Source organism: Ostrea edulis, chromosome 7 (assembly GCF_947568905.1).
Source record: "Ostrea edulis chromosome 7, xbOstEdul1.1, whole genome shotgun sequence".
NCBI classification, from domain to species: domain Eukaryota; kingdom Metazoa; phylum Mollusca; class Bivalvia; order Ostreida; family Ostreidae; genus Ostrea; species Ostrea edulis.
Window position 1 is genome coordinate 68,698,696 of NC_079170.1, and position 27,029 is coordinate 68,725,724.

The window sequence follows — 27,029 nt, forward strand, 5'->3', positions numbered from 1 at the left end:
GTTCAACATAACCATTGTTTGGTTTCTATTGCAATCTACAAAACACACCATAAATTAATATTTTTCTGTTAATTAATCCTATACACGGATAAAATCAATTAAATAATGTACACTTACCCTGACCGTCCGTCGAACTGACCGCTTGTGAACAGAAGCCGACTAATAGTAGATTGTCAATTCGTTACAGGTCACCTGCATTACACCGGAGATACTGTCCGAGAATAAATTAAAAGGGCAGGTCAGCGGACGAAGATACCGCTGTGACTGGTCAGTAAACGGTGACACGAGAGCGAGGCGATTACAGGTGTACCTGGTATATCCTGATTTTGTTTATTGACCGAGAGAACTTTGTGGAAATACAGAATAGACCCAAAAGTACATGAAAGGTAAAGGGTTGATGTCTGGAACATATTGTTCTTCCTAGCACTGTGCAGAGGGACTCAAGGTCAATCAACATGTATAGCATAGCTTACTCAATAAGATTGATTTAAAATCAGATAGCATTTCATTATAACAAGCCCTAGAACTAGTTATCTTTTGAAATATCACATTCCTTTTGTACATACATTTTCTATACTGTATATTTCTAAATATACGAGAGGACTTTATTATCACCCAATTTCGCGGGAAATATCACTCGCGAAATACATTAACTCGGTTTTAGTATTTGGGGCTTTATGGAAATCCAATACTTCAAAGATAAAGTTTATCACAATATATATACGTAAATGATATATATTTGATTATGCTATGGGTCAAGAACACTCAAGTCCAGCAATTTATTTACAATTATTTACAGTTCATCATATAATTGAAAAAATGGGCGTTATTTTTACCACTGAGCCGAACTCACACACGAGAGTACTATAAACTGAGCCGAGCTCGCTCACGAGAGCACTGTAAAATGAGGATGTTTTCGCGTGTATTTAATACTCACACATGAGAGTACTGTAAAATGAGGATATTTTTACGTGTAGTTAATACTCACACATGAGAGCACTAGGCACTGTGAAATGAGGATAGTTTCGTGTGTAATTAATACTCACACACGAGAGTACTGTAAAATGAGGATATTTTCGAGAGTACTGTAAAATGAGGATATTTTCGAGAGTACTGTAAAATGAGGATATTTTCGCGCGTAGTTGATACTCACACACGAGAGTACTGTAAAATGAGGATATTTTTACGTGTAGTTTAAATACTCACACATGAGAGCACTGTAAATGTGGACATGTTCGCATCTTGTTAATTAAAACTTTTGGATGCAAAAGTAGAAGTATATTAATAGGAAATCTGTCTGTCTGTCTGTGGATACTGTTAGTGATTGTTATCACATCAGTGCCGCTATGGTATCAGTTGTGATTTCCATTTAGGTTTCCCCGTCAGGTTGACACTATCCACTCGGCTTTCAGTGCCCGCCATCATGATAGGTATTTGACCTGAGGTCCCCCGTCCTGGAATAGTGTTGTTTACTATAGCGGTTTCTGTAGCTAGATAAATAAATTCAGCTGGATAGGTTGCTGGCCTATCGCAGCCTAGGCCGGATTTCCACCTGGATGAGTCTGGCCGCCCAGGCTTTGTGATCAGAGTGATCCATCTCCTAGATGGGCTGCTTGACATGGCTATAGAACCCCATCTGTCCTAGTTTGATTTTGGAGTGACTTTCTCCTAGGAGGACTGCTAACCAAAGCTTATGAACTCTTCCTGTCCAGTTATTTAACCCATAACTGGGGATTACTAGGAAACACTGGGTGTAATAAGGTGGAATACACGACTGAACTCTTTTGATGAAGAATGTTGCTCATGTTGACGGCATCTATTCCTTTGTTTGTAAATGTGAGCTTAAGGAACTGGCGGCATGATTTGGAAGAAATATCATCCATGACCTGTGGTGGTTTAAATAGCCTGTGATGGGCAACATCCATAATCATAGAGTTCAGTCTATATTCAGATGTTGAAAAATCCAAGTATAGATTAGCTGTGGCTTGCTCAAATAACATATGTAAAACTCTCAATGAAACAGAATAAAGTTTTGTACGAATATGACGTGAACCTAATTGTCTATTGACGTAAGGTAAAAGTGAATCAAACGTGAGATCATTTATACTTGGTCTTTTATATGAACGATATCCATGACTACGTTTCCGTTTTTGAGTATTGGAAAATAGTTCCAAGCTTTTATAGTTAAGGAGGTATGCTACACCAGAAAAATTTGATATGGGTGAAAAGTGGAGGATATGTTCAACAATATTTTGAAATTGAAAACTTTCAAATCTACTTTAGTTAGTAAAAAAAAAAATGCAGTTTTAGTTGAAAGCAATCTGATAAAAAATTAAAACCCTTGTTGGACAACAACCCGCGATCTACAGTTCAGCAGTCGACGTGCTGCACCATAACCTACTGAGCTACTCAGCTAGGCAATGTTTTTTTTAAATGGATAGGTCAAATATCGCTGATATTTATATTTTCATCCATGTTTTAAAAGGAAATCAGCCATTATGACGATGTAGAGTACCCCCTTAATAACAATAGACAAGAGTACTTAAAGAGATTCTCTTTATATTGTATACATTTGTGATATGATTTGAACACAACTCAGATTTACCTGTATAAAGGCGAGCACCACACCAGACTAAGTTCACTGCAGGTTTAAGGTAGTTCATTACACTAAAGTTTTATTTAATGGCTCGTTAAAACACTTCCGATGAAGTATGATTTCACCATCGAAAGAGTGATACGAGCTTTCAAGTACTTTTATATGATTTTTTGCGATTTATCCCGGAATGATAAAAAAGGTACTTTCTTTGCAATAAAGATACTCTGGAGTCCAAAGTTCGCTGTGATTTGATGCATAATATGAATATCTAAGAAAACATGCCTAAACGACTCAGGTAGAAGTTCTGATTTTTTAAATAAATATGTTTAAAATCTTATTTGCTAATATTTCTTAAATCTACGGATAAAATTTTCAAAACATAAGTCAGTTAGAAAAAAGAAGATATATCAGAGAAATATATTTTGAAAAGAAGTTGAAATGAAATGGTCAAAATTCAGATATATTACGATTTCTCAAATTTTAACCAAGCCCGATCGGACTTTAAAAAAAAAGTAGTCATAGAGAGCATTGTAATAAGAAAACTATGTTCCCATGATGTAAAATGGTTCAGGAATTAAACCAATTTATAAAGGAAACTAAATTCTTGATGAACAGTGCATACAATTAGCTACAATATGATTAATTTAGTAATTTCTATCAATTTTGATCGGGATCGGTACTTTTTTCTCTTGATTAGATCTGAAATAACTTGAGCATTCCGTTGTTGTTGTACAATTTTCACATTTTCATCATCTTCTTCAGAACCATCTGGCCAATTTCAACCAAACTTTGCAGAAAGCATCCTTAGGCGAAGGGAATTCAAGTTTGTTCAAATGTGGGACAGTGCCCTTCACCAAGGGGAAATAATTTTGGCGAAATAGTCAAAATACACTGACAAATTCTAAAATTTCTCTTCTCCAGAACCAGCAGGCTAATATTAGTCAAACTTGGTAAAAGCTGGAAAAAGAATCTGTCTGATAATCAAATACCGATTAATAGGTCATACACATGTATTCAAGTTTTATAAAATATGGATGTACTTCACACATTGATTAAGAAAATCTACAAGAAATGAAAAATAAGAAAATTAGTGTTTGTAAATTTTGATCTTAGTCGTAAGATATTTTGTGAATAGGGTCACTGATTCCATCTTTGGTGTGACCAGGGGTCCGTGTTTGCCCATCTCTCTATTTTGTATTCGTTATAAGATTTATGAGATTGATCACTGTTCGTTTTCTTAAGCTTTTCACCTTTATAACAAAGGTCCCGTGCCGCTGCAGGTGTGCGCCAATGTGAATATAACAATAACAATATGTTTGTGATTGAGTGATTGAATATTATATAACGTCCTGCTCGAGAATATTTCACTCATATGTAGACGTCACCACTGCCGGTGAAGGGCTGCAAAATTTAGGTCTATGCCCGACGCTTATGGCCATTGAACAGGGAGGGATCTTTATCGTGCCACACCTGCTGTGACATGGGACCTCGGTTTTTGCGGTCTCAATCGAAGAACCACCCCATTTAGTCGCCTCTTACGACAAGCAAGGGATACTGGGGACCTACTCAAACCCGGATGTTTGTGACGTGTCATCCTTGCTCCACATAATCAGGGTAATTCGCTGCTGTGAGTGACAAGGACCCTACTGTATCAATAGTAGCTTTATGTAATTTCTAAGTTAGGAATCGCTTGCGTTAGAATGCTCCCGTTGAAGAATGAACACACTATTTCTGAGTTAGGAGCTGCCTGTTCCGGTATGTTTTCCTTGAGGAATTTGTATATTCGTTTATTTTTGTCATGATTTTATTCAATTCTGAATGGGATTGGGCAGCAGGGTAAACCTATATATATTCACTCATTATACCAGATCTAATGAATATAAACTTTCATGATAAGCCAATTGAAAAATGCACTGCGTACTACTAAATAATAATGCAATATAGTGTATTAATTTTGTGTTTTTTGATTCCCCTAAGAGGAGTAAGCGCCCCTTGTTAATCGGTCACATCCGCTATGAGCTTGATATCCCTTTTCATATAAACATAGTAATCCGTAGTTAAGATCGGCCTAACAATCGATATGAAACACGTCAGACAGCACTCAACCTTTTGACAAAATCTGTTTGCAAATTATAGCATTATAACAATCATAAAATGTGTGAAATGCCGATTTTAAGCGAGACTGTTGAAAGCTATGTAACACCAACTTATTGTTAAGCAGCTTGCCTTGAACATGTGTGCTTTATTGTGGTTGTTTTTAAGTGTGTAGAGGTTCCGTAACTAGCATATTCTCATAAAGATTTAATTTCAATTCTTTCTGCTACCGTGACTTTCCACTGGTTCACATTTTCAGAAAGGAAAATAAATCTGAAATACAGTGTATAAGTAAATTAGAGGAAAAGGGTCAATGCTATGTGACGAGGACAGAAAAACAATCTATAAATAGAACGGACGGGAATGGTCAACAGTGTGTGACGGGGCAGAAGAACAATCTATAAATAGAACGGATGGGAATGGTCAACAGTGTGTGACGGGGCAGAAAAACAATCTATAAATAGAACGGACGGGAATGGTCAACAGTGTGTGACCGAGCAGAAAAACAATCTATAAATAGAACAGACGGGAATGGTGAACAGTGTGTGACGGAGCAGAAAAACAATAAACAATCTATAAATAGAACGGACGGGAATGGTCAACAGTGTGTGACGGGCAGAAAAACAGCCTATAAATAGAACGGACGGGAATGGTCAACAGTGTGTGACGGGGCAGAAAAGCAATCTATAAATAGAACGGACGGGAATGGTCAACAGTGTGTGACGGAGCAGAAAAACAATCTATAAATAGAACGGATGGAAATGGTCAACAGCGTGTGACGAGGGCAAAAAAAAAAAAACAATATATGAATAGAACGGACGGGAATGGTCAATGTTATGTGACGAGGGTAGGAAAGAATCTATAAATAGGACGGATGGGAATGGTCAACAGTCTGTGACGGGGCAGAAAAGCAATCTATAAATAGAACGGATGGGAATGGTCAACAGTGTGTAACGGGACAGAAAAACAATGGACAAGTAGGATTGGTGGGAATGTGATTGTTGACTGGTTCACATTATCTAAAAGTAAATTAAATCTACAAGAACAATATACAGGGAATGTCCAGCGCTATGTGACGGAGATAGAAAAACAAATGAACACGTGGGTTTTACACGGAAATGTATTCGTACAGAAAGAAAACAATATACATACGTAATTAGTATGATGACAGATAAAATATTGTACACAAGATATGCAGAGATAAAGACAATATATATAGAGGTAAATACAAGATTTAAAGATAAATACAGGATATAGAGATAAATAGAAGATAAATACAAGATATAGAAATAAATAGAAGATCTACAGAGATAAATATAAGATACACATAGATAAATATAAGATACACAGAGATAAATATGAGATATAGAGATAAATATAAGATACAAAGATTGATGCATGACATACCGAAATAAATATAAGATATAAGGAGATAAATACAAAATATACATAGATAAATATAAGATATAAAGAGATAAATACAATATATACATAAATTAATACAAGATATAGAGATAAATCTAAGATATAGAGAGATAAATACAAGATATAAAGATAAATAGAAGATATAGAGATGAATATAAGATATACAGAAATAAATACAAGATATAAAGAGATAAATATAAGATAGACAGAGATAAATGAATTAAATTAGAAAGAAGAACGGATATGTCACTACAGGAAGTCTCCGTAGCGTAATGGTCATCATAGATCCTACGTCAGTTCCGTCAAGGTCAGGGACGGACAGAGAGGGCTTTCAATTCACTGATCAATACAATCATCTGAAATAGACGTTGTGTCATAATATATATGTACACACGAAGAATGCAGATTGATAACTACATATACTATACAAGAAGAAGCTCAATTGAATTAAAATAAGATCCTACGATACGTTCACAATCGCTACAATAGGATCTGCCATAACCCAATAGGGGTCATGTCCACAAGACCTTTTGCTTGGAATATTCATGAGAACTATCAGCCAGTCAGATTGTGCCATACAGACAATGGTGGCTATTGCAGTGCGTTTATTGATTATAGATAGTTATGTAGTGTGTTGTTGATTGTAGGTAGTTATGTAATGTGTTGATCATTGTAGCTAATTATGAAGTGTGTTGATTGTAGGTAGTTATGAAGTGTATTGTTGATTGTAGCTAGTTATGAAGTGTGTTGTTGATTGTAGGTAGTTATGTAGTGTGTTGTTGATTGTAGGTAGTTATGTAGTGTGTTGTTGATTGTAGATAGTTATGTAGTGTGTTGTTGATTGTAGATAGTTATGTGGTGTGTTGTAGATTGTAGGTAGTTATGTAGAGTGTTGTTGATTGTAGGTAGTTAGGTAGTGTGTTGTTGATTGTAGATAGTTATGTAGTGTGTTGTTGATTGTAGATAGTTATGTAGTGTGTTGTTGATTGTAGATAGTTATGTAGTGTGTTGTTGATTGTAGGTAGTTATGTAGAGTGTTGTTGATTGTAGATAGTTATGTAATGTGTTGTTGATTGTAGATAGTTATGTAGTGTGTTGTTGATTGTAGATAGTTATGTAGTGTGTTGTTGATTGTAGATAGTTATGTAGTGTGTTGTTGATTGTAGATAGTTATATAGTGTGTTGTTGATTGTAGATAGTTATGTAGTGTGTTGTTGATTGTAGATAGTTATGTAGTGTGTTGTTGATTGTAGATAGTTATGTAGTGTGTTGTTGATTGTATCTAGTTATGTAGTGTGTTGTTGATTGTAGATAGTTATGTAGTGTGTTGTTGATTGTAGATAGTTATGTAGTGTGTTGTTGATTGTAGATAGTTATGTAGTGTGGTGTTGATTGTATCTAGTTATGTAGTGTGTTGTTGATTGTAGATAGTTATGTAGTGTGTTGTTGATTGTAGGTAGTTATGTAGAGTGTTGTTGATTGTAGATAGTTATGTAATGTGTTGTTGATTGTAGATAGTTATGTAGTGTGTTGTTGATTGTAGATAGTTATGTAGTGTGTTGTTGATTGTAGATAGTTATGTAGTGTGTTGTTGATTGTAGATAGTTATGTAGTGTGTTGTTGATTGTAGATAGTTATGTAGTGTGTTGTTGATTGTAGATAGTTATGTAGTGTGTTGTTGATTGTAGGTAGTTATGTAGAGTGTTGTTGATTGTAGGTAGTTAGGTAGTGTGTTGTTGATTGTAGATAGTTATAAAGTGTATTGTTGATTGTAGATAGTTATGTAATGTGTTGTTGATTGTAGATAGTTATGTAGTGTGTTGTTGATTGTAGATAGTTATGTAGTGTGTTGTTGATTGTAGATAGTTATGTAGTGTGTTGTTGATTGTAGATAGTTATGAAGTGTGGTATTGATTGTAGATAGTTATGAGGTGTGTTGTTGATTGTAGGTAGTTAGGTAGTGTGTTGTTGATTGTAGATAGTTATGTAGTGTGTTGTTGATTGTAGATAGTTATGTAGTGTGTTGTTGATTGTAGATAGTTATGTAGTGTGTTGTTGATTGTAGATAGTTATGTAGTGTGTTGTTGATTTAGATAGTAATGTAGTGTGTTGTTGAGTGTAGGTAGTTAGGTAGTGTGTTGTTGATTGTAGATAGTTATGTAGTGTGTTGTTGATTGTAGATAGTTATGTGGTGTGTTGTTGATTGTAGATAGTTATGTGGTGTGTTGTTGATTGTAGATAGTTATGTAGTGTGTTGTTGATTGTAGATAGTTATGTAGAGTGTTGTTGATTGTAGATAGTTATGTAGTGTGTTGTTGATTGTAGGTAGTTATGAAGTGTGTTGTTGATTGTCGCTGTTGATGTTGACGAAGAGTGCAATAAAAGGGGTTATTTGAGGAGAAGGAATACCTATATCTACGCTTTATGCGTCAGCTACTCACCTTCTACGTTTCGTTTGAGTTCGTTCAGAAGTTCAGTCAGCGCTTGTATTTCATAAGCAATTTCTCCCATCAGCTGCATTCTTCTGATTAGTTCTGACCTGAGATCCGTATCTAGTAAATAAATCAACCACTGATTAGGTCTTTAGAACGACCATCTTTCTTTTCATTAATCGATATCCAAAGACTGGTGTCATTTACAAGATTAATGAAAGAAGGAATTCATTTTTTGAAAATGAATTAAAACACACACACACACACACACACACACACACACACACACACACACACACACACACACACACACACACACACACACTCTCTCTCTCTCTCTCTCTCTCTCTCTCTCTCTCTCTCTCTCTCTCTCTCTCTCTCTCTCTCTCATATACATCATCAATTTCTAGGACGAGTCTGTAGGGGGCATACAGTAAAGTTTATCTGACTGACACCATCCTCCAGAGAATGAAATAAGAACACTTTCACTCGCTAGAGATTCAGTCCTACCTCTCACGGGAGCAATGTCCACCAAATCCATCAACAGATCCACGCCTATGACTGCACAATCGAGAACATCGTTGACGACAGAATTCAGATACACAGGATCGTCTATCAAGTCAAAACTATTCCCTGCAGAATAGCAAAAGGTAAATTTGAGTACATATTATTGTGAAAGTAACTGTATAATTTGCATTATATCAATTATTCGAGGACTTCATTCGAGCACACAGGGTGAATTAGTTGCGAGTGGAAGAAATAAAAAGGAGGGGCGCGAAGTTTGCGTGTTTCCTTCAGTTGCGAATAAATGCTACAAAATATATTTTTGCATTTGAAGCGACAGTTCTTATTTCTTTTATAGATATAAGGCTCACGGATGATGTGACCGGTCGACTGGGGATGCTCACTCCTCCAAGGCATCTGATCCCACCTCTGGTGTGTCCAGGGATCCGTGTTTGCCCAACTCTCTATTTTGTATTGCTTATATAGTATTGATGAGATCGATCAGTGTTCGTTATCTTCACCTTTGTGGTCCTTTACCCGGGGCCATTAAAAACATTGTCTCAATGTTAAAGATTAAAGTAGTAATGAACATACTTGTTATCGAACATCTGAGTTCCCTAGCCTTGTATGATTAACCTGTCTGAAACAATGCTAATCATTTTATCCTGATAGTTCAAGACCATATCAATAATTTTATCTTGATTAGCTATTCTAAGACAATACTAATCGTTGTATTACGTGAAAAGCAAGTCCTAAGTAATAGTAATCATGTGGTCGTGTGATAAGCAAGTCTAGAGAATAAGACAATAGTAATCACGTGATAAGCAAGTCTAAGACAATAGTAATCACGTGATAAGCAAGTCTAAGACAATAGTAATCACGTGATAAGCAAGTCTAAGACAATAGTTATCATTGTATCTAGTGATAAACTAGTCTATGGCAATACTAATAATTTTATTTCTGGTCTGCGAAAATGGTAATAATTTTATCGTGAAAGGCTAATCTAAGATATTACTAATCATTTGATCACGTGATAACTTAGTCTAAGACAGTAGTAACCATTCTATTCTTATAACTTGGTGTAAGATCATAGTAGTCGTTTTATCATATGTTACATGTAAGCTAAACTAAGATAATGCTAATCATTTTCATGCTGGTTCAAGACAAAGGTAAACAATTTATCGTGATAAGAGAGTCTAAGACAATCAATACTATTCATTTTATCACGTGATGAGATTTGAACAGAAGAAATCATGTGTTTCATGACACACTTTGGTGATTGAAGATGCACGTGAAAGAAAAATAAAACATCTGATAGATGAGAATGTAGAATCTTCAATTAAAAATAAAAATAAACACAACATAAAAACCATGGTAAACTCCGTAACTCTGATACCTATATACCACTGTTGATAGGGCAATTACTGACATCGTGAATGGAATGTAAAACGTGCTAATACATAATGTATGAAAAGTATAACCTATCAGTGAGAACGCTCGCCTCGTAATGGTGAAATCCCGGATTCAATTCTCGATCGTTAAACTTTTAATTGATCACTGTTCGTTCTCTTCGCCTTACATAGGTAGTGACTGTTCCATCGTCATGCGTCCGGCATTAGAAGTGAAAAGATACGACCTTAAACGCTGAGGCCCCGTGTCAGATGTTGGCGCCATAAAGAACCTTTCCCACTACGACCCTGATTGTCATGTTTTGGGCAAAATTCGTGACACTTCACTTGATACTGGTGGCGTCTCTACTGAAGTGAAAAATTCCTGATTGGGACGTAAACAATGTATATGAACAAGTGATCAATTTCCTAACTCATATAAAATTAAAACTGACCAGAGGTGGGATCAAATGCCTAGGAAGAGTAAGCATCTCCTGTCGACCGGTCACACCCACAGTGAGACCAAAATCTTGATCAGGTAAACAGAATAATTCGTGCTCAAAATCAGTATATAAAGAACGGCCTAACAATTGGTATGAAACACTTCAGACAGCATATGACCAAATGATGACTTGTATTTGCATATTAAAACAGTATACATTTACAATGTATGTGTTCGAGGAAAGGTATACAAGATACTGAGAATATTGCCGTGATTGGTGCGATGTTTATATTAAAGGAGAGAGAGAGAGAGAGAGAGAGAGAGAGAGAGAGAGAGAGAGAGAGAGAGAGAGAGAGAGAGAGTACAGTATACCTCCAAAGCAATTCTTCAGAAAATGTGTCGATGGATCTAAAAAATCTGAAAAGAAACGTGCAGTGAAAACAAAATACACAACAGATGTAATAAACGAGTCAAGTGTCAATGTTACAAGCCTGGGTACTAGGGCGTTAGCCTGATTTAATCCATTCCACAGGTAAGCCTAAACACATCGATCAAAACTGGCATGAATAAATATTGGAATTTAGATGTACAATTCTTAATAAAAACCCTGTGGAACGCGAACTCACGACCAACACATTACCAATCTAACGCTGTCTTCCAGTAATCTCACGAAACAGGTGATGGATCTGAAAAAGGACATAGATAAGTCAGCCATATTAATTCCAAACTTCACAGCTCGGTGTGATGTTCTGTAAGTTTTATAAGGTGTTATTACCGGTCTGCGGCGGACAAATGTACATGTAAGTGTATTATACACGTCAGAGGAGGTGAAGCTAATGGACGGACAGACACTGGAAGTGAAGATATTGAAAGTGAAAACAGAGGAATTGAAGATACTGAAAATGGAAGCGAAAATAGCTGAAGTGAAAATAGCTGAAGTGAAAAAAGTGAAAATAGCTGAAGTTAAGACACCGAAGTGTAGATACTGAAGGCAAAACTACTGAAAGTGAAAATTGAAAACATAGGAATTAAAGATACTTGAAGTACATGTATATTTGCAAGACTCTAGAGTGCGATGGCCGCACTAGAAGTGCGATGGTTTGTTGACGTTAAGGACGCCAAAGAGTGAAGGTCATGTAAAAATGCGATGTCCTCTCTTCTTTTGACACCCTACGCAAAAGTTAAGGCAGGTTATAAAAATCTTTGCTGGGATAAAATCAACAAAACAATATGACGTCATAAGTGAAATAAGTATATCACTAAGAACATATATATAATTCCCATTCTATTTTCATATAAGTTTTCATACATAAAAATCCCCAAAATGCTAAATATTATACTGCTGTCGTGTTGTTTGAGAAGGATCACTGTTCGTTACTCTCACTTTTCATCAAAACGTTGACATCATAACTATACAACAAGTGACGATGACACATGTAAAGAAGTTTTTAACTGTGTTATGTAAATATCGACAAAATGTGAAATATATGCCATGATATATATATATATATATATATATATATATATATATATATATATATATATATATATATAGTTATGAGATTGATGATTGTTCGTTATCTTCACCTTGCATATAAAATATATATAAAACAGTAAAAAATTATTGGTATTATGATTTCGACAACGGATTATTCCGTTTACCTGATCAAGACATATGGTTCACGGCGAGTGTGACCGGTCGACAGAGGATACTTACTCCTCCTAGGCACCTGATTCCACCAGGTGTGTCCAGGGATCCTTGTTTGTCTAACTATTTATTTTGTGTTCCTTGTGAGATTTATAAGATTGATCACGTCCTTATTCTAGTTGTTCTAGCCTTTCAGTATGAAGGTATGTTGATTTCATTCATTGATCATTTAGTTTAACGGAGATCCGAATTTCCTCTGTTACACACTAAAATAAAACGGCAAAGTAATACACTATGCCGCATACTTTTAGAGTCTATACAGTGTGTAAAATGTCCTATACTGACACACCCGGTCATTACTGTTAAAATCATCCGTTAAGAAAATTCTTAAAGCAAACTGTAAAACATCAGTGTTAAATGTGAAAAACATATGGTTTCGTATTTAAATGTTTAATAATCATTTCGCATTGACAGCGGCAGGATTCTAGCAGCACTTCTGATAAAATATGGGTGTTTTTTATCGTCATTTATACCACCAGTCAGAAGAATGTTTAAATCATGGGGTAATGTGTTACTTTATCATTTTCTATCTAGTGCATTCCTGATCTCTATATACATGTAATGACATGTCATGTTGTTATCATATAAAATGTTCTCGTATAAACATCTAAAATAGTTTTAAATGCCCCCTCCCTCTGTCTAACACAGATTTTAAAGACTGTGTAAATTACGAACATATTTGGATTATGACCTGCCTTAACATATCAGCGTAAAGTGTTGTGGTCTGACACGCCAAAGTTCGATTGTGCAGGGTAAAGTAACGTTTGATTGTGCAGGGTAAAGTAACGTTCGATTGTGCAGGGTAAAGTAATGTTCGATTATGCAGGATAAAGTAACGTTTGATTGTGCAGGGTAAAGTAACGTTCGATTGTGTAGGGTAAAGTAATGTTCGATTATGCAGGATAAAGTAACGTTTGATTGTGCGGGGTAAAGTAGCGTTTCAACGCACTATGGAGTCTTGTATATATGCTGAAAGTAAAATGACTGGAAATGAAAATACTGAATGTGTAGGTTCTGGAATTTACTGGAAAAGAAGACACTAAATATGAAGATTCTGTAAATGAAGATAATGGAAGTGAAAAAAAACTAGAATCAAAGATACTGAAAGTAAAGATACTGAAATTGAAGGTATTGAAAGTGAAAATAGCTGAAGTTAAGGTATTGAAAGTAAGAAATACTGAAAGTAAAGATACTGAAAGTAAGAAATACTGCAGTGAACATACTGAAAGTGAAAATACTGAAAGTGAAAATACTGAAAGTGAAAATACTGAAAGTGAAAATACTGGAAATGAAGATATGGAAGTGAATGGATACTGAAATCGAAGGCATTGAAAGTGAAAATAGCTGAAGTTAAGATACTGAAAGTGAAGATACTGGAAAAGTATAATTTGGAAGTGTAGTTACTGAATGTTAGGATACTTGACGTGTAGTGACTGAATGTTAGGATACTAGAAGTGTAGTGACTGAATGTTAGGATACTAGAAGTGTAGTGACTGAATGTTAGGATACTTGACGTGTAGTGACTGAATGTTAGGATACTTGAAGTGTAGTTACTGAATGTTAGGATACTTGACGTGTAGTGACTGAATGTTAGGATACTAGAAGTGTAGTGACTGAATGTTAGGATACTTGACGTGTAGTTACTGAATGTTAGGATACTTGACGTGTAGTTACTGAATGTTAGGATACTTGAAGTGTAGTTACTGAATGTTAGGATACTTGAAGTGTAGTTACTGAATGTTAGGATACTAGAAGTGTAGTGACTGAATGTTAGGATACTTGACGTGTAGTTACTGAATGTTAGGATACTAGAAGTGTAGTGACTGAATGTTAGGATACTAGAAGTGTAGTGACTGAATGTTAGGATACTTGACGTGTAGTTACTGAATGTTAGGATACTTGAAGTGTAGTTACTGAATGTTAGGATACTAGAAGTGTAGTGACTGAATGTTAGGATACTTGACGTGTAGTTACTGAATGTTAGGATACTAGACGTGTAGTAACTGAATGTTAGGATACTAGAAGTGTAGTGACTGAATGTTAGGATACTAGAAGTGTAGTTACTGAATGTTAGGATACTAGAAGTGTAGTGACTGAATGTTAGGATACTAGAAGTGTAGTTACTGAATGTTAGGATACTAGAAGTGTAGTGATTGAATGTTAGGATACTTGACGTGTAGTGACTGAATGTTAGGATACTTGAAGTGTAGTGACTGAATGTTAGGATACTAGAAGTGAAGACATTGAAAATGAAGTTACTTGTGGTAATGATACTGCAAGTAATATATAGTATAGTATATCGGAAATGAAGATATTGGAAGTAAATATACTACCCCTGGGTGGGAACCTACCTTCAATAATGTTGTTATTTACATCAAATCCAATAATGACCCCGGAGAGAAAGTCCAACTCTTTCATGAACGAAGGGTCCAGTTTCATGTCCTCTCCGATTGGTTCTAGAAAAGAAAACATGCGTATCATTGTGTCAAACAAAACACAGATTTGTCTGTCGTTGGGATTTACAACATGGGAACCGTTCTTACCATCACTATTATCTATGCAACTTCTTAGAAACCGTTACTTTCCACAAAATAAATTACAATTTCAAATCTTAACAATTTTGTTGGACGCATATTAAGATGACCATTATAAAAGAATGGAATGGAAAGAAGGGGGTTTACTGAAAATGTTAGAATATTGTGTCATACAGTATTGAATCAAAAAATGCATCCCAGCGCAAAGTCAGGGTGGCAACACCGATTAAATGTACAGGATGACCTCTGGGGTCAAGAGATGTTGTTTTGAAATTGGAGGCATTTGAATGCCTCGGCACTTATATTTCAAACACCAATATGAGACTGAGGAGATCATTTTACATCGTCCACGAAAATAAGAACTTGATTTCTATTCTACTATGGATAAGAAATATACAACCGATCACATAACCCTACACAGTTACGAATTAAGTCACGGTGACTTCATGGTAGACTACGAATTTTTCTTGTGAACGAGAAAGGTGAGGCTGTTTTCAAAGATATTTCAAGTATTTAAAATAATGTTGACGGACTGATCTGACACAATCCTACAAAACTACACACACGTGGAGGAGGATCGGCCGGTCTGTGTCCCACCATGTTTGTTCACACGTGTATCTATCTCGAAAAGCAGACCATTGCTTTTATAAGGTGAAGATAACGAACAGTGATTAATTTCGTAACTCCTTTAAGCAATACAAAAGAGAGAGTTGGGCGAACGCAGAATCCTGGATATACCAGAGGTGGAAGCAGGTGCCTAGGGGGAGTGAACATCCCTTGTCGACCGGACACTCCCACCATGAGCCCTTTATGTTGAGTGTCGAATATCCTTGTAACATACAATTATTATAATATTTCTGTGATAAATCTAGTGAATGCAATTGTCAGTTGTCGACTTTATTGTTGTATTAACAAAACAAGAAGAAAAAGCCATCGATGAGTTTAGAACTACATTTATCAATTGTTTTAGGGTAATACACGTCGCTTAATCAGGTAGACGATATCACACCGGTAATACATGCCGCTTAATCAGGTAGACGATATCATACCGATCTGGTCTTAATACGCATTACATTCTAAATCCATACTGTAATGTATATCTATTTGTCTTGCGGAAGATTAATAGGTATTACTACTCTGATCATTGATTAATTGGTATATATTGGAGACTAAAGGACGCTGCATTTCTTTCATCTCTGCAATATCCATAGCCAAATACATGATCCGCTGCTTTGTTTATGGAAAGGTGACGATAACGGACAGTGATTTATCTTAAAACTCATAAGGAATACAAGATAGAGAATTGGTTAAACACATACCCCTGGATATACCATAGGTGGGATTACGTCTTTAGGACAATAAGCATACTCTGTCGACTGGTTACACCAGTCGTGGACTCTAGATCTTGATCAGTTAAACATAGTATCCGTAGTCAGAATCAGTGTGCCAAGACCCGCCTAACAATCGGTAAGAAACACGTCAGGCATCATTTGACTCAATGACAGATTGTATTTGCAAACTACATCGTTACAACGACCATGAAATTTGCGAAATGTTGACTTTAAACGATTTTAAACTATTGAAAACCCTGGAACATCAACTTGTTTGGTAATAATCTGTCTATATTTAAAAAATGAGCATACTCATAAAACGTTCTTGTGTATCCAATCAGTTGAGATAAATAAACACTATATGCAGATGATAATGTAATATTGATGCATAGATATGAGAAGTTCACAATGGAGAAGCTGAAAAGTCATCCCTATATCATAAAGTTGAATTGATAGTTTGCCGTTAGAATGTAACATTTATTTTCAGTAAAATATTTATTTGCGAAGCAGACGTGGAGGACTCTGTAGTGTCTTTCATTGCAAGTTCACTGGGATATATGGAATTATATGGATGAAAGGTGAAGATAACGAACAGTGATCAATTTCATAACTCCTATAAGCACTACAAAATAGATAGTTGAGCAAACACGGACCCCTGAACACACCAGAGGTGTAAGCATCCCCATGTATATATTGAAATGATATATTCTTAATTTTCATTCAATTTTTTAAAGCTTCACTTGATAGAATATTGTAAAGAACTTCACAGTGATAAAACTGTTACATCGGCATGCCATATTGTAAAAGAAGTGAAGACGACGAACTATGATCAATATTCACATCAATTCTAAACTTTCGAAAAGGCACACTTCATTCGTGTTTCTCATTGCTCAAGTACCTGGAATGTTACCAAGTTGTGCCAAAGTCCGTTTCTCTGTGTTCAAGTCATTCTCCATTTCACTCACAACGATACGTAGCCATCTTGTAGGGAGCGACTGCAGAACTAAAATCACATCAGAATGTTTGAAACATATTACATAAAAATCACATCAGAATGTTTGAAACATGTTACATAAATGTTCCACTGCATTTCCCCCTGATTATATTACATTGTTTATGAACTAATGAAACCCTCGCGTCTGACACTGAAGTCGTAACATAAAACCGGACAAAACCGGTATCGAGTAAGCTGAATCAGTCGATTCCGTTCTATCAATTTCACCTGATGTGTGCTGAGTAAGTAGTATATTTAAAAGTGTAGATAAAAAGTTAAAATTATGATTATCGATTCCCGACAGCTGAAACCAGAGGGGACGAACGACATAGATTTCCTCTTCAGCTGTTCGTCTGTCTCTCTCTCTGCGTCCGTCTGTCTGTGTGTCCCATTGATTTTCCGCACTTTTTCATCGTGTTTTATGAAGCAGAAATTCAGTATGTGGTTTACTTCTGTATGTTTACAGATTAAGGTAGTACTCTACATCGTCATAATGGCTGACTTCCTTTAAAAACATGGATGAAAAAATCGATATTAGCAATATTTGGCTTTTCCTTTTCCATCTAAATACCTAGCCGAGTAGCACAATAGGTTAGAATACCGACTGCTGAACTGTAGGTTACAGGTTCAAGTCCAGCAGGGGTTTTAATTTTTTTCAGATTACCTTTCACTAAAACTATTTTTTGACAAAATAAAGTAAATTTGAAAATTTTCAACTTCAAAATATTGTTGTACATATCCTCCACTTTTCATCTACATCAAATTTCTCTGATGTAGCATACCTCCTTAAGTTTACATTTTGTCATAGTTGAGTGATTTTGTACGAAATACATGGTACATGTATCATTGGTATGTTGTGCCGAATTTAGTTTTCCAGATTATTTCCCACCATGCTTTAACTTAGAAATCTAAGACACATGGTTACCTAAGGGTTATAATGTTCAGATACAAATCAAGGTTCATTTTGTTACGGTTGACCTATCCTAACCAAAATGGTAAGACTTACTTTTATGGTTGAATGAGGTTCTTTGAGTTTTGTTTTCCGGACTTTTGTCACCATGTTTTTATTCTCGAAGCATATATTAACAAGGCAAGTCTAAGTTTCCTCACAGACGACTGCTTTTAACAAGATTTATGCCGATTGCAGTTTGTTTTACTTTTCTCAACAAGACCTAAGGATCAGAACTCTGATATGTGGTTATTGAATAAGTAGATACCTGATACACAATTAGTTTCACATTCACTAGAGGTATTTTGACAAAAATTGTTAAACTTTTTCAATCATAATTATCATTATCTTCTAAAATCGTTTACACATGTACACATACTATCAACCCTCCACACAAACATGTCCAGACATAGACGGAAGGGGTTATATATCATAACTGTTTGCACATGCATTACAAGAAAAATACACAGCAATATACACTGTAGTCTTAGGTATTATTTTGGCACCACCACTCTGACCATCTCTTAAGATGCACCTCCAGTCTGACCATCTCTTAAGATGCACCTCCAGTCTGACCATCTCTTAAGAGGCACCTCCAGTCTGACCATCTATTAAGAGGCACCTCCAGTCTGACCATCTATTAAGAGGCACCACCACGTTGACCATCTATTTTCAAACAAATCCTCACAGCACAATTTCCTTTCTAATAGATAATTGTCATTAAGATATAAAAGGACATCATTAAATATAATTGTACGTTGACACTTGAAATATATATTTCTTAACTAATAAAATAATCAGATTTAAACCAACATATTTTTCTACATCACCAAGAATATAATATTACATGCATTGGACATAACTAGTTTTGCCCATTTGTTCTCGGATAAAATCTTCCAATGATGACCAAACTATTCTAACATCATCACAATCAAAGAATAAGTGTTTAGTGGTATCAGGTTCCATTGAACAGAGGGTACAAAGTTGGTTGTCAGTAATCTATGAAAAATGCAAACTTTTTTACTCCCAAAATAATATGCACATTCGATATTGAAGTCACTTAGGGATTGTGTCTTTTCACAAACATTTCAGATTAGTACACACTCGTTTCCACTTAAAATCATCCTGAATTGTTAAAATATTAGTCCACGTTTTCAAAAAAACGGGTTTTTGTTGAACATGTAGTTGAGACATAAAGAAATCATGTATTCTTCTTGAACCCATCTTACTTGACATAAAACTTTTATAAATTCAAGACGAGCTAATCTTACAAATAAAGTGGGATCCAGAAGTTTCACTTCTAGCATGCTTATGTCCCTCATATACAGTGAAAGAAAATGTTACAGAAAAAATATTTGTTATGCTTTTATATCTCAAAAAAAACACCCCACCCTTGACTTGTACAAATATCAGGAACTACAAGGAATCCTATTTTCTACAGGGATTCATAAAAAAATACATTTATTTTGTACCTTAATCCTGTCATTGTACCATAATGGTTCTTAAAGCATGTTGTATTCTTTTGCACACGTAAAAATACTAGCAAAGTCTACAAAGTAAGATAGTGTTTCCTTCAAGAAAGGATTCGAAATTGTTTTCATTTTTGTTTAATATAGCCAACTCTAAATGACGCATGTGTGTAACTTCACAACCTGTAATTTCTGTAAATAACAAAGTCCACAATGTTTCGGAAGTTACCATTCTCCTGAACCAAGTGAGTGTCAGGGATTTTATAAAACTGTTTAAATTAATCATTCTACAACCTCCATATTCATAGTCTAGATGTAATGTTTTTCTGGCTATTTTATTTGGTTTATTATTCCATATGAATTTAAACAGTAGATTTTTAATTTTTTTTAATTATGCACTTGTTTTAGGCAGAATGCTAAGTAAATGAGTGAGTTTGGAGAACAATGTACTTTTAACTAGTACTGTTATTTTACCAAAGTTAATTTTTTTACTATTATGATATCTGTTTTTGAATCCTTTCCAATTTGTTATGAAAGTTCAATTGTTCCATATTTTCAAGGTTTGGTGTATATATAATGATACGAATCATAAATGGTTGTATAGTCCAGCGCAGTCCTGTATTGCCATTCAGTGTTTCATTAGAACCAGTTTTTGAACCAATACAAATAGCCTTGGTTTTATGAATACATGTATTGGGTTTCAATCCCTAAAGGAAACCCTTTTGGTTGTCATGAATGAAATAGTCTTAAACTTATTTGACTATTTTTGCTATACAGGAGGAGGCAATTTTGTAAGAAACATTAAGGAGTGAGCCATCGTCATAATGGCGGTAATTCCGGTGAAACTCTATTGTCTTCCGGCCAAACAAAAAAAAAAAAAAAAAAAACCAAACAAACAAACAAACAAAAAAAAAACCCAGCAAAAAACCCAGATTTATTCGTTTGAGAAATAGCTTAGGAACCCGTAAACAGAATTCTTCTTTTCATGAAGGTGAATTCAGCTGAAGTTCTTTTCAACACTTTATAAGTTTATTGAAGGGGTTATTTGACGGATATACGAGTGCTAAAATAACTTGTTCATAAACAAAGCGATACCGTTAGAAGCGCAGAGAAAACGTGATTTACCATAGGCCTAGTGTTAAGTTTCTTTCTTGTGCCAACGTCTTCCGTGATACGGGACATCCACTTTTAAGGTCATGTCCTAAATAACCGTGACTCTCGCTTTTTAATGCCGAGTATTTGGTGAAGGAGTAATATTAATAGATCGAACTACCAAAAGTATACACTTTATGTTTGACGAGGCCTTGGCAGCAGCAGGGCTCGAACTCACAACCTCTGAGTTACGAAGCGAGCACCCTACCAATGAGCTACCGCGACCTGTCAAGAGAAGAAGGTAAGTTCACATGATTTTATAATGTTGTGCATTTCAAGCATAGAATAAACGAATGTTTATTACCAATTCATCATCAATATCATTACTGAATTAACTTGACTTTTACAATATACATACATGTATCACGTGTAAGGAAAGGATTACATATAATGCTACAAGTATGTCTGTCACCTTATCCTTATTATTGAAAGTACATGTACTTGCATATGAAATAGTGGTTTTGATTTTGAAAGATATATTTTGTACATACATGAATACGAATGTCAATTCTGTTTATGTTTTAAAAGGGAAGAGAATATGTCATCACAGATTAGGTTGCTATATGTGCACCCTGTTTCATTGGTCCTGACCATTTTTATTCAAGTTTAATGGTGTAATATTTAAATTAGGTGAATATTTACGTAAAATACAAATTGTTGTAAAGTAGATCATTGCAGTCACTAAAAATTTCTATTAAGTAGACTGTAACATTTCTTCCTTAAAAGGATCACATTTACTTTTGTGTCAGATTGTGAACCTGTTCAGTCCATTGATGAAGATGAATCTGACAATCTGATGTAGCTGAAGATGTCTATGATGACTTTAAAGGGCTATGTACATAGCAACAGTATGTGGAAGGATGTACATTGTTGAACTTGATATTTGGCAGAAAAACTACATCGAATTGAAATTTTATTTTGGAAATCCTTTTGCTTAGTGGGATTTACAAAAACAAAATACATTGAAGTGTAACTGAAATGTGCATATGTTATGTAATGTATACATTATATATTTAATCATCAATTCAATCCATGATTTTCTGCGGTATTGAAGAGTGTATATTGTAAATATTATACTAGCTGCTTCAAACCTTCCCAGCATATTCCATTCTACCTTAAAGATTTTACTCTAAAGAGAAGGGTGGGAAAGGGAAACATGAGTTGTATTTGAAGCAGTTTCTAATGAAACATACAGTAGTGATGCAGTCTGTAGATAAAATAAGCAGGTAAACATAATGTGTAAATACATTTACAAACATTTCATACATTGAAATTCAGAGAAAATGATTCACATGAAAATACCAGTGACCAAAATGAAATCAATTGTTGCCAAATTATCAGCCTCTTCATTGCTAAAACATTTGGCAAGTTTAACTATTTTCATACATGAGCTTTTATTTTGCATGTTATTTGAATGTTATTTTGATTTTCCCTAGGTAACTAATAAAAGTATACATCTTTATCCTATTATTAACTTGAAATTGCTGTAAGATGTATTACAGTGTATCAGTTAATTAAATCTTATTATTTGTGTGCATTGCCCTATGTGTAGTATATATTTGTGTGTTTTGCTGTATATAGTATTTCGTGTCAGTGTGTATCGCTGTGTGTAGTATTTGTGTGTGTTAACACTCATCCATTCTAATTCAGTATGTGGTCTTTGTTTCATCTTGTTTTAGTTTGAAATTCACAGATTTTGTTTTAAATGTTTGTTGGCTGCAGATATTTTTCTATTTTCTATTGAAGAAATATTTATCCTACTGTTGTAGTCTGTTATGTTAACAATATTATACTCCTTAACAGCACATGCATTTTATTTTACTGCTATTCTGATATGCAAATGTATGGATAATCAATCCATGTGTGCACTAAAATTCTGTACAAAAAGTTGATTCTTACAATAGCATTACATATGTTTCTTCCTGTATTATTTCTCACTATCTGAGAAAGATTTCATGGCTTTTGGACAAAAATATATGACAATTGTATAATTTTCTTACAAAAAGTACCATGTTGTTTGGATCTTGCAATTTGTGGAAAGATAACTCTTCCATTTGGAATTTTTTGATAAAGTTTTTTATATATGGCTGTATAGAAACTTTGTTTTTCCAATTTCACCTTTTCATATCATTAATATACATGTGTATTTTCTATTTACAGAAGTTGGTACAGATTTAACCACCTATTTTCAAGAAATTGAATTTTGATGTTAAAACAGCTCTTTTTTCAGAAATAATAAAAATCAATATGATGGCTAAAAATAATATTGTTTTGTTGTATTTTAATTCAAACATTGTAAACAGGAATATCTTAAAAGACAAAATGAAGAGGTCAGGAGCATGCAATTGAAAATTCTAATAATTGATAATACTCAATTTTCTTTTAAAAATGAATAAGAAATTGTGAAAAAATTACGACAAATACTTGTGACCTGGGTTTATTACAGAGGTTTCTTTAAATGAATGAGGAATTGATACAGCAACAATCACCAGGTGTAACATTCCACCTTAAAAGCAAAATTGTTTTAGGAAGTCTCTTGGTTTATCTCCCTTGGGAAGTATAGGAATTATTTCTTGTTTTTGTGTAATTGATAATTTACCAGATAAAAAACCATAATTCAGATATTTTACTAAAACATTCCTAAATCATTTCAAAAGAATTTGTAAAATTCACCAGTAAGCCCATCACTTCATCACTTCCTCAGCTTTTATTGTTTTTCATTTTTTAAGAGTTGAAAGGTCTTCCTATCTGGAGATAACACCTTGAAGTTCCTTTGAAGCTAGTATTATCTAGAACATTTACATTGTAATTGTCTACCCCACATCTTGTAAATTATAGTCATTACTTGAGTAGTGTCTTGTAAAACTTTCAATTTCTGACAAAATATCTTATTGGTGTGTAACAATACCATTATCAGTTACAAGCTTCCTTACAGTTTTATTGACAGTTTCTTTTTTCTAACTTTAAAATATCTTGTAGGGTTCTCTCTGTCTTCTATCCACTTTAGTTTTGTTCCAGAAAATAAGACTCTAATGTAACCTTTTCTTTTTTCTTCAAGCTTATTCTTAGCTTGAGTTCATTGTTCTAAAATCTCAGTAGAACTATCAGAATCATAGAGTTTTTCCAATGTTTTTATTTTTTCCTCTAGATTTTTTCCCCATTGTCTTGAACTTTTTGTTTTTGTTTTGCTTGTTATACCCCTTATTTCTAATAATAATTGTTTAAAAAATAATTGATCACCTATAGACAAAAATAGATTTGCATCTGCTGTTGTATAAACAACAGAGGTTCTACATTGTATATGGAAAGACAGTATATTTTTCCTAAACATTTCTTATACATGTAGTATCTTTGATTTGTTTAACATATAAATTATCATTCAGCAATGAATTGTTAAATTTCCAGAAACCTTTACCTTTATCAAATTTAGTGAAAGTGATGTTATATTGTAAGTTCAATCATGGAATGGTCTCATCTATACCTAGGACAAATGTCTACCTTATCAATTAAATTCATCAATTCACTTGAAACTAAAAATAATTCAATCTAACCTTCTTAGTAGGATTTTGTTTTGTCCATGTACATGTACACCTTTTACTATTTTCATTCTCAATTCTCCATGGGTCAACCAGATCAAATGATTCTTTTAGACCCCACACCACCAAAATAATCTAAGGTTGTGTCTTGTACCAAATTAAAATCACCTGCAATGATGACAAATTCCCAATCAAACTTTGATATCAAATCAGCCACTGACTGAAAAAATACAGGATTGTCCTTATTTGGACCATATAGATTTACCAAAATAAAATCATATATATTAAAATCATTAATTTCAAGTACAAGCAGATTACCATCCTCATCTATGTGTTGATTACATATACTGTATTCTAACATACTATTATGCAGTATAGCAGTACCCCCTGCATTAAATCTTCCTTGTGATAGATACATCTCAGATCCCCAGGATAATCCCACTTGCTGAAAGTCATCATTGATCAAGTGTGTATCTTGAAGTAAAAAATAGAGAATTTTTGTTTAATATGATTCAAAAGATTTCTATATTTCTCCAGACCATCGAGCCCTCTACAGTTAAATGATATTATGATATTATACTAAAGCTCATGGTTCTTTAGCAAATTAAGGAGAAGACATGTAAATTTGTATATATAATTTTCACCTGAGGATGGATGTTAAAATCCAGAAAGCGCTAGTGATTTAAATATATTTTGGAACTGTATATTTTCCTGCTTTTTTATTGAATTATATATATATATATATATATATATATATATATATATATATATAGATAAACAGATAAACACAATGCAACCATGACACCCTTCCGTATATGTCGTACACATGCACAAACGAGATGTTCACACATCATAACAATGGGTATAGAACAAAAAGAAAACCCAGGAAAGACACAGTCACTCATACATACCACAATAAACAACAAATATCAAATAAGTCAAATGACCATGATGATGATATACAGTTGGATGTAAACACAGTCTTTTAAAGGATACCGATCCCGCTGTCATAGCACACCGGATTCGATCCCGATGCATTTGAGCATTGTGTACCACTATCGTGGAATTTACGTGTAAATCACTCTTGTAGCTTTTTGTTTATTTCGTCAAGTATGTTAAATGTGTGACTACGGATGTTCTCGAGTGAAGTTCAGTAAATACCCTAGAAAGGTCTACAAGTTATTCATATAGTCTCTGACGACTCACCATGCGTTCCAGACTATCATCACCAGCGTTCTAGACCAAATGCACTTTGATACATACATGTACAATATATGATAAGAAACCTACTTCAGCAGAGCTCGATAAAACACACGTCCTACGGCATACTTGGTCGAATCGACATATGAATGAAAATCAGCATTGTTAATCTATAAAACGTTGTCCATATATCTAAATGTCCCATTGAAGGCCACAGCAAGAGCTTTTTTCTTCTCACGTAGAAGTGTTTGAATAACTTTTGCTTCATTTGAATATAAAAACAAGTCAGCTAACAAAGGAGCATAATGCATGCCCATGGGAATTTCAACAGACTGTTGGAAGACCTTATCACCAATAATTACGAAGATATCGTCAATGAGGAACTCCAGCATAATTATGATTTAAACTTCAGAGTACTTGTGCGTGGAATCAGACTGGTGTGTAACAATGTAATTTTTTGTATGACTAATCACTAGATATGAATATTTCCGTTTTCCATTTTTGTTGAAGAAGCAACTGTCTAGTTTATTCTTTAATCCATCGTGAGGAATGGTCGTGTAAAATGTTTCAAAGTCATACGTTTTGATGTTGTTGATTCGAGAGAAGCTTAAAGTTTGCTATTTCAAGTTTACTAAAAGTTCTTTAGAATTTTTTAGGATCCACATTTGATTTACACCACTTCTGGCATATGTTGTCTCACAGTATGTTTGAAGTTTTTTCTTCACATCTATTAATATTTTCTTGAGGCGCAAAGATAGAGTTTTGGTAGAACAATTACTGGATCCAGCAATGTGTCTTTGTTTGCAAGGGGTTTCCAACAGTTTGGGATTTTCCAAATATCTTCTAACATTAATACAACTGTGTTAATACACCCTAAGGAAGCCACCTTCCAGCACCACACGCAAGGCCCTGACCTGGAACCCGCAGGGCAAGAGAAAGAAGGGACGTTCAAGAAACACCTGGAGGCATGACTGAGAAGTAGAATTAAAAGCGCAGGACATGACCTGGCACGATGCCGCAAAATCAGCCTAGAACCGTGTTCCTTGGAGGACTGTCGTCGATGGCCTATGTTCCTTACGGAACGACAGACCTAAGTATGTAAGTAAAAGTAAGTTAATATCTTGCTTTCTACATGCCATGGCTGGATGAAATCATACCTGGTGAATATCAGGATCATATTATTCAGGTGTACGGTCGTACTCCCAAGCCTCATGTATAGTATACAAAACTTTACATATAGCATACTTAGACTTCTAACATTCTGAATATTGTCGT

At 34.6% G+C, this 27,029-nt stretch overlaps 1 protein-coding gene across 1 annotated transcript; it reads right to left on the reverse strand.

Annotated features, from left to right (window-relative positions):
* Window positions 1–5,796: 5,796 nt before the first annotated feature.
* On the reverse strand, window positions 5,797–25,544 carry LOC125653804 (uncharacterized). The gene is made up of 8 exons (XM_048883423.2): window positions 25,466–25,544; window positions 24,918–25,028; window positions 17,353–17,457; window positions 14,941–15,045; window positions 11,254–11,298; window positions 9,058–9,180; window positions 8,557–8,667; window positions 5,797–6,471 (listed from the first exon to the last, which is right to left on the reverse strand). The coding sequence occupies exons 2-8, from the start codon at window positions 24,970–24,972 to the stop codon at window positions 6,452–6,454; spliced, it is 564 nt and encodes a 187-aa protein (XP_048739380.2). The 5' UTR covers window positions 24,973–25,028; window positions 25,466–25,544; the 3' UTR covers window positions 5,797–6,451.
* Window positions 25,545–27,029: the final 1,485 nt, after the last annotated feature.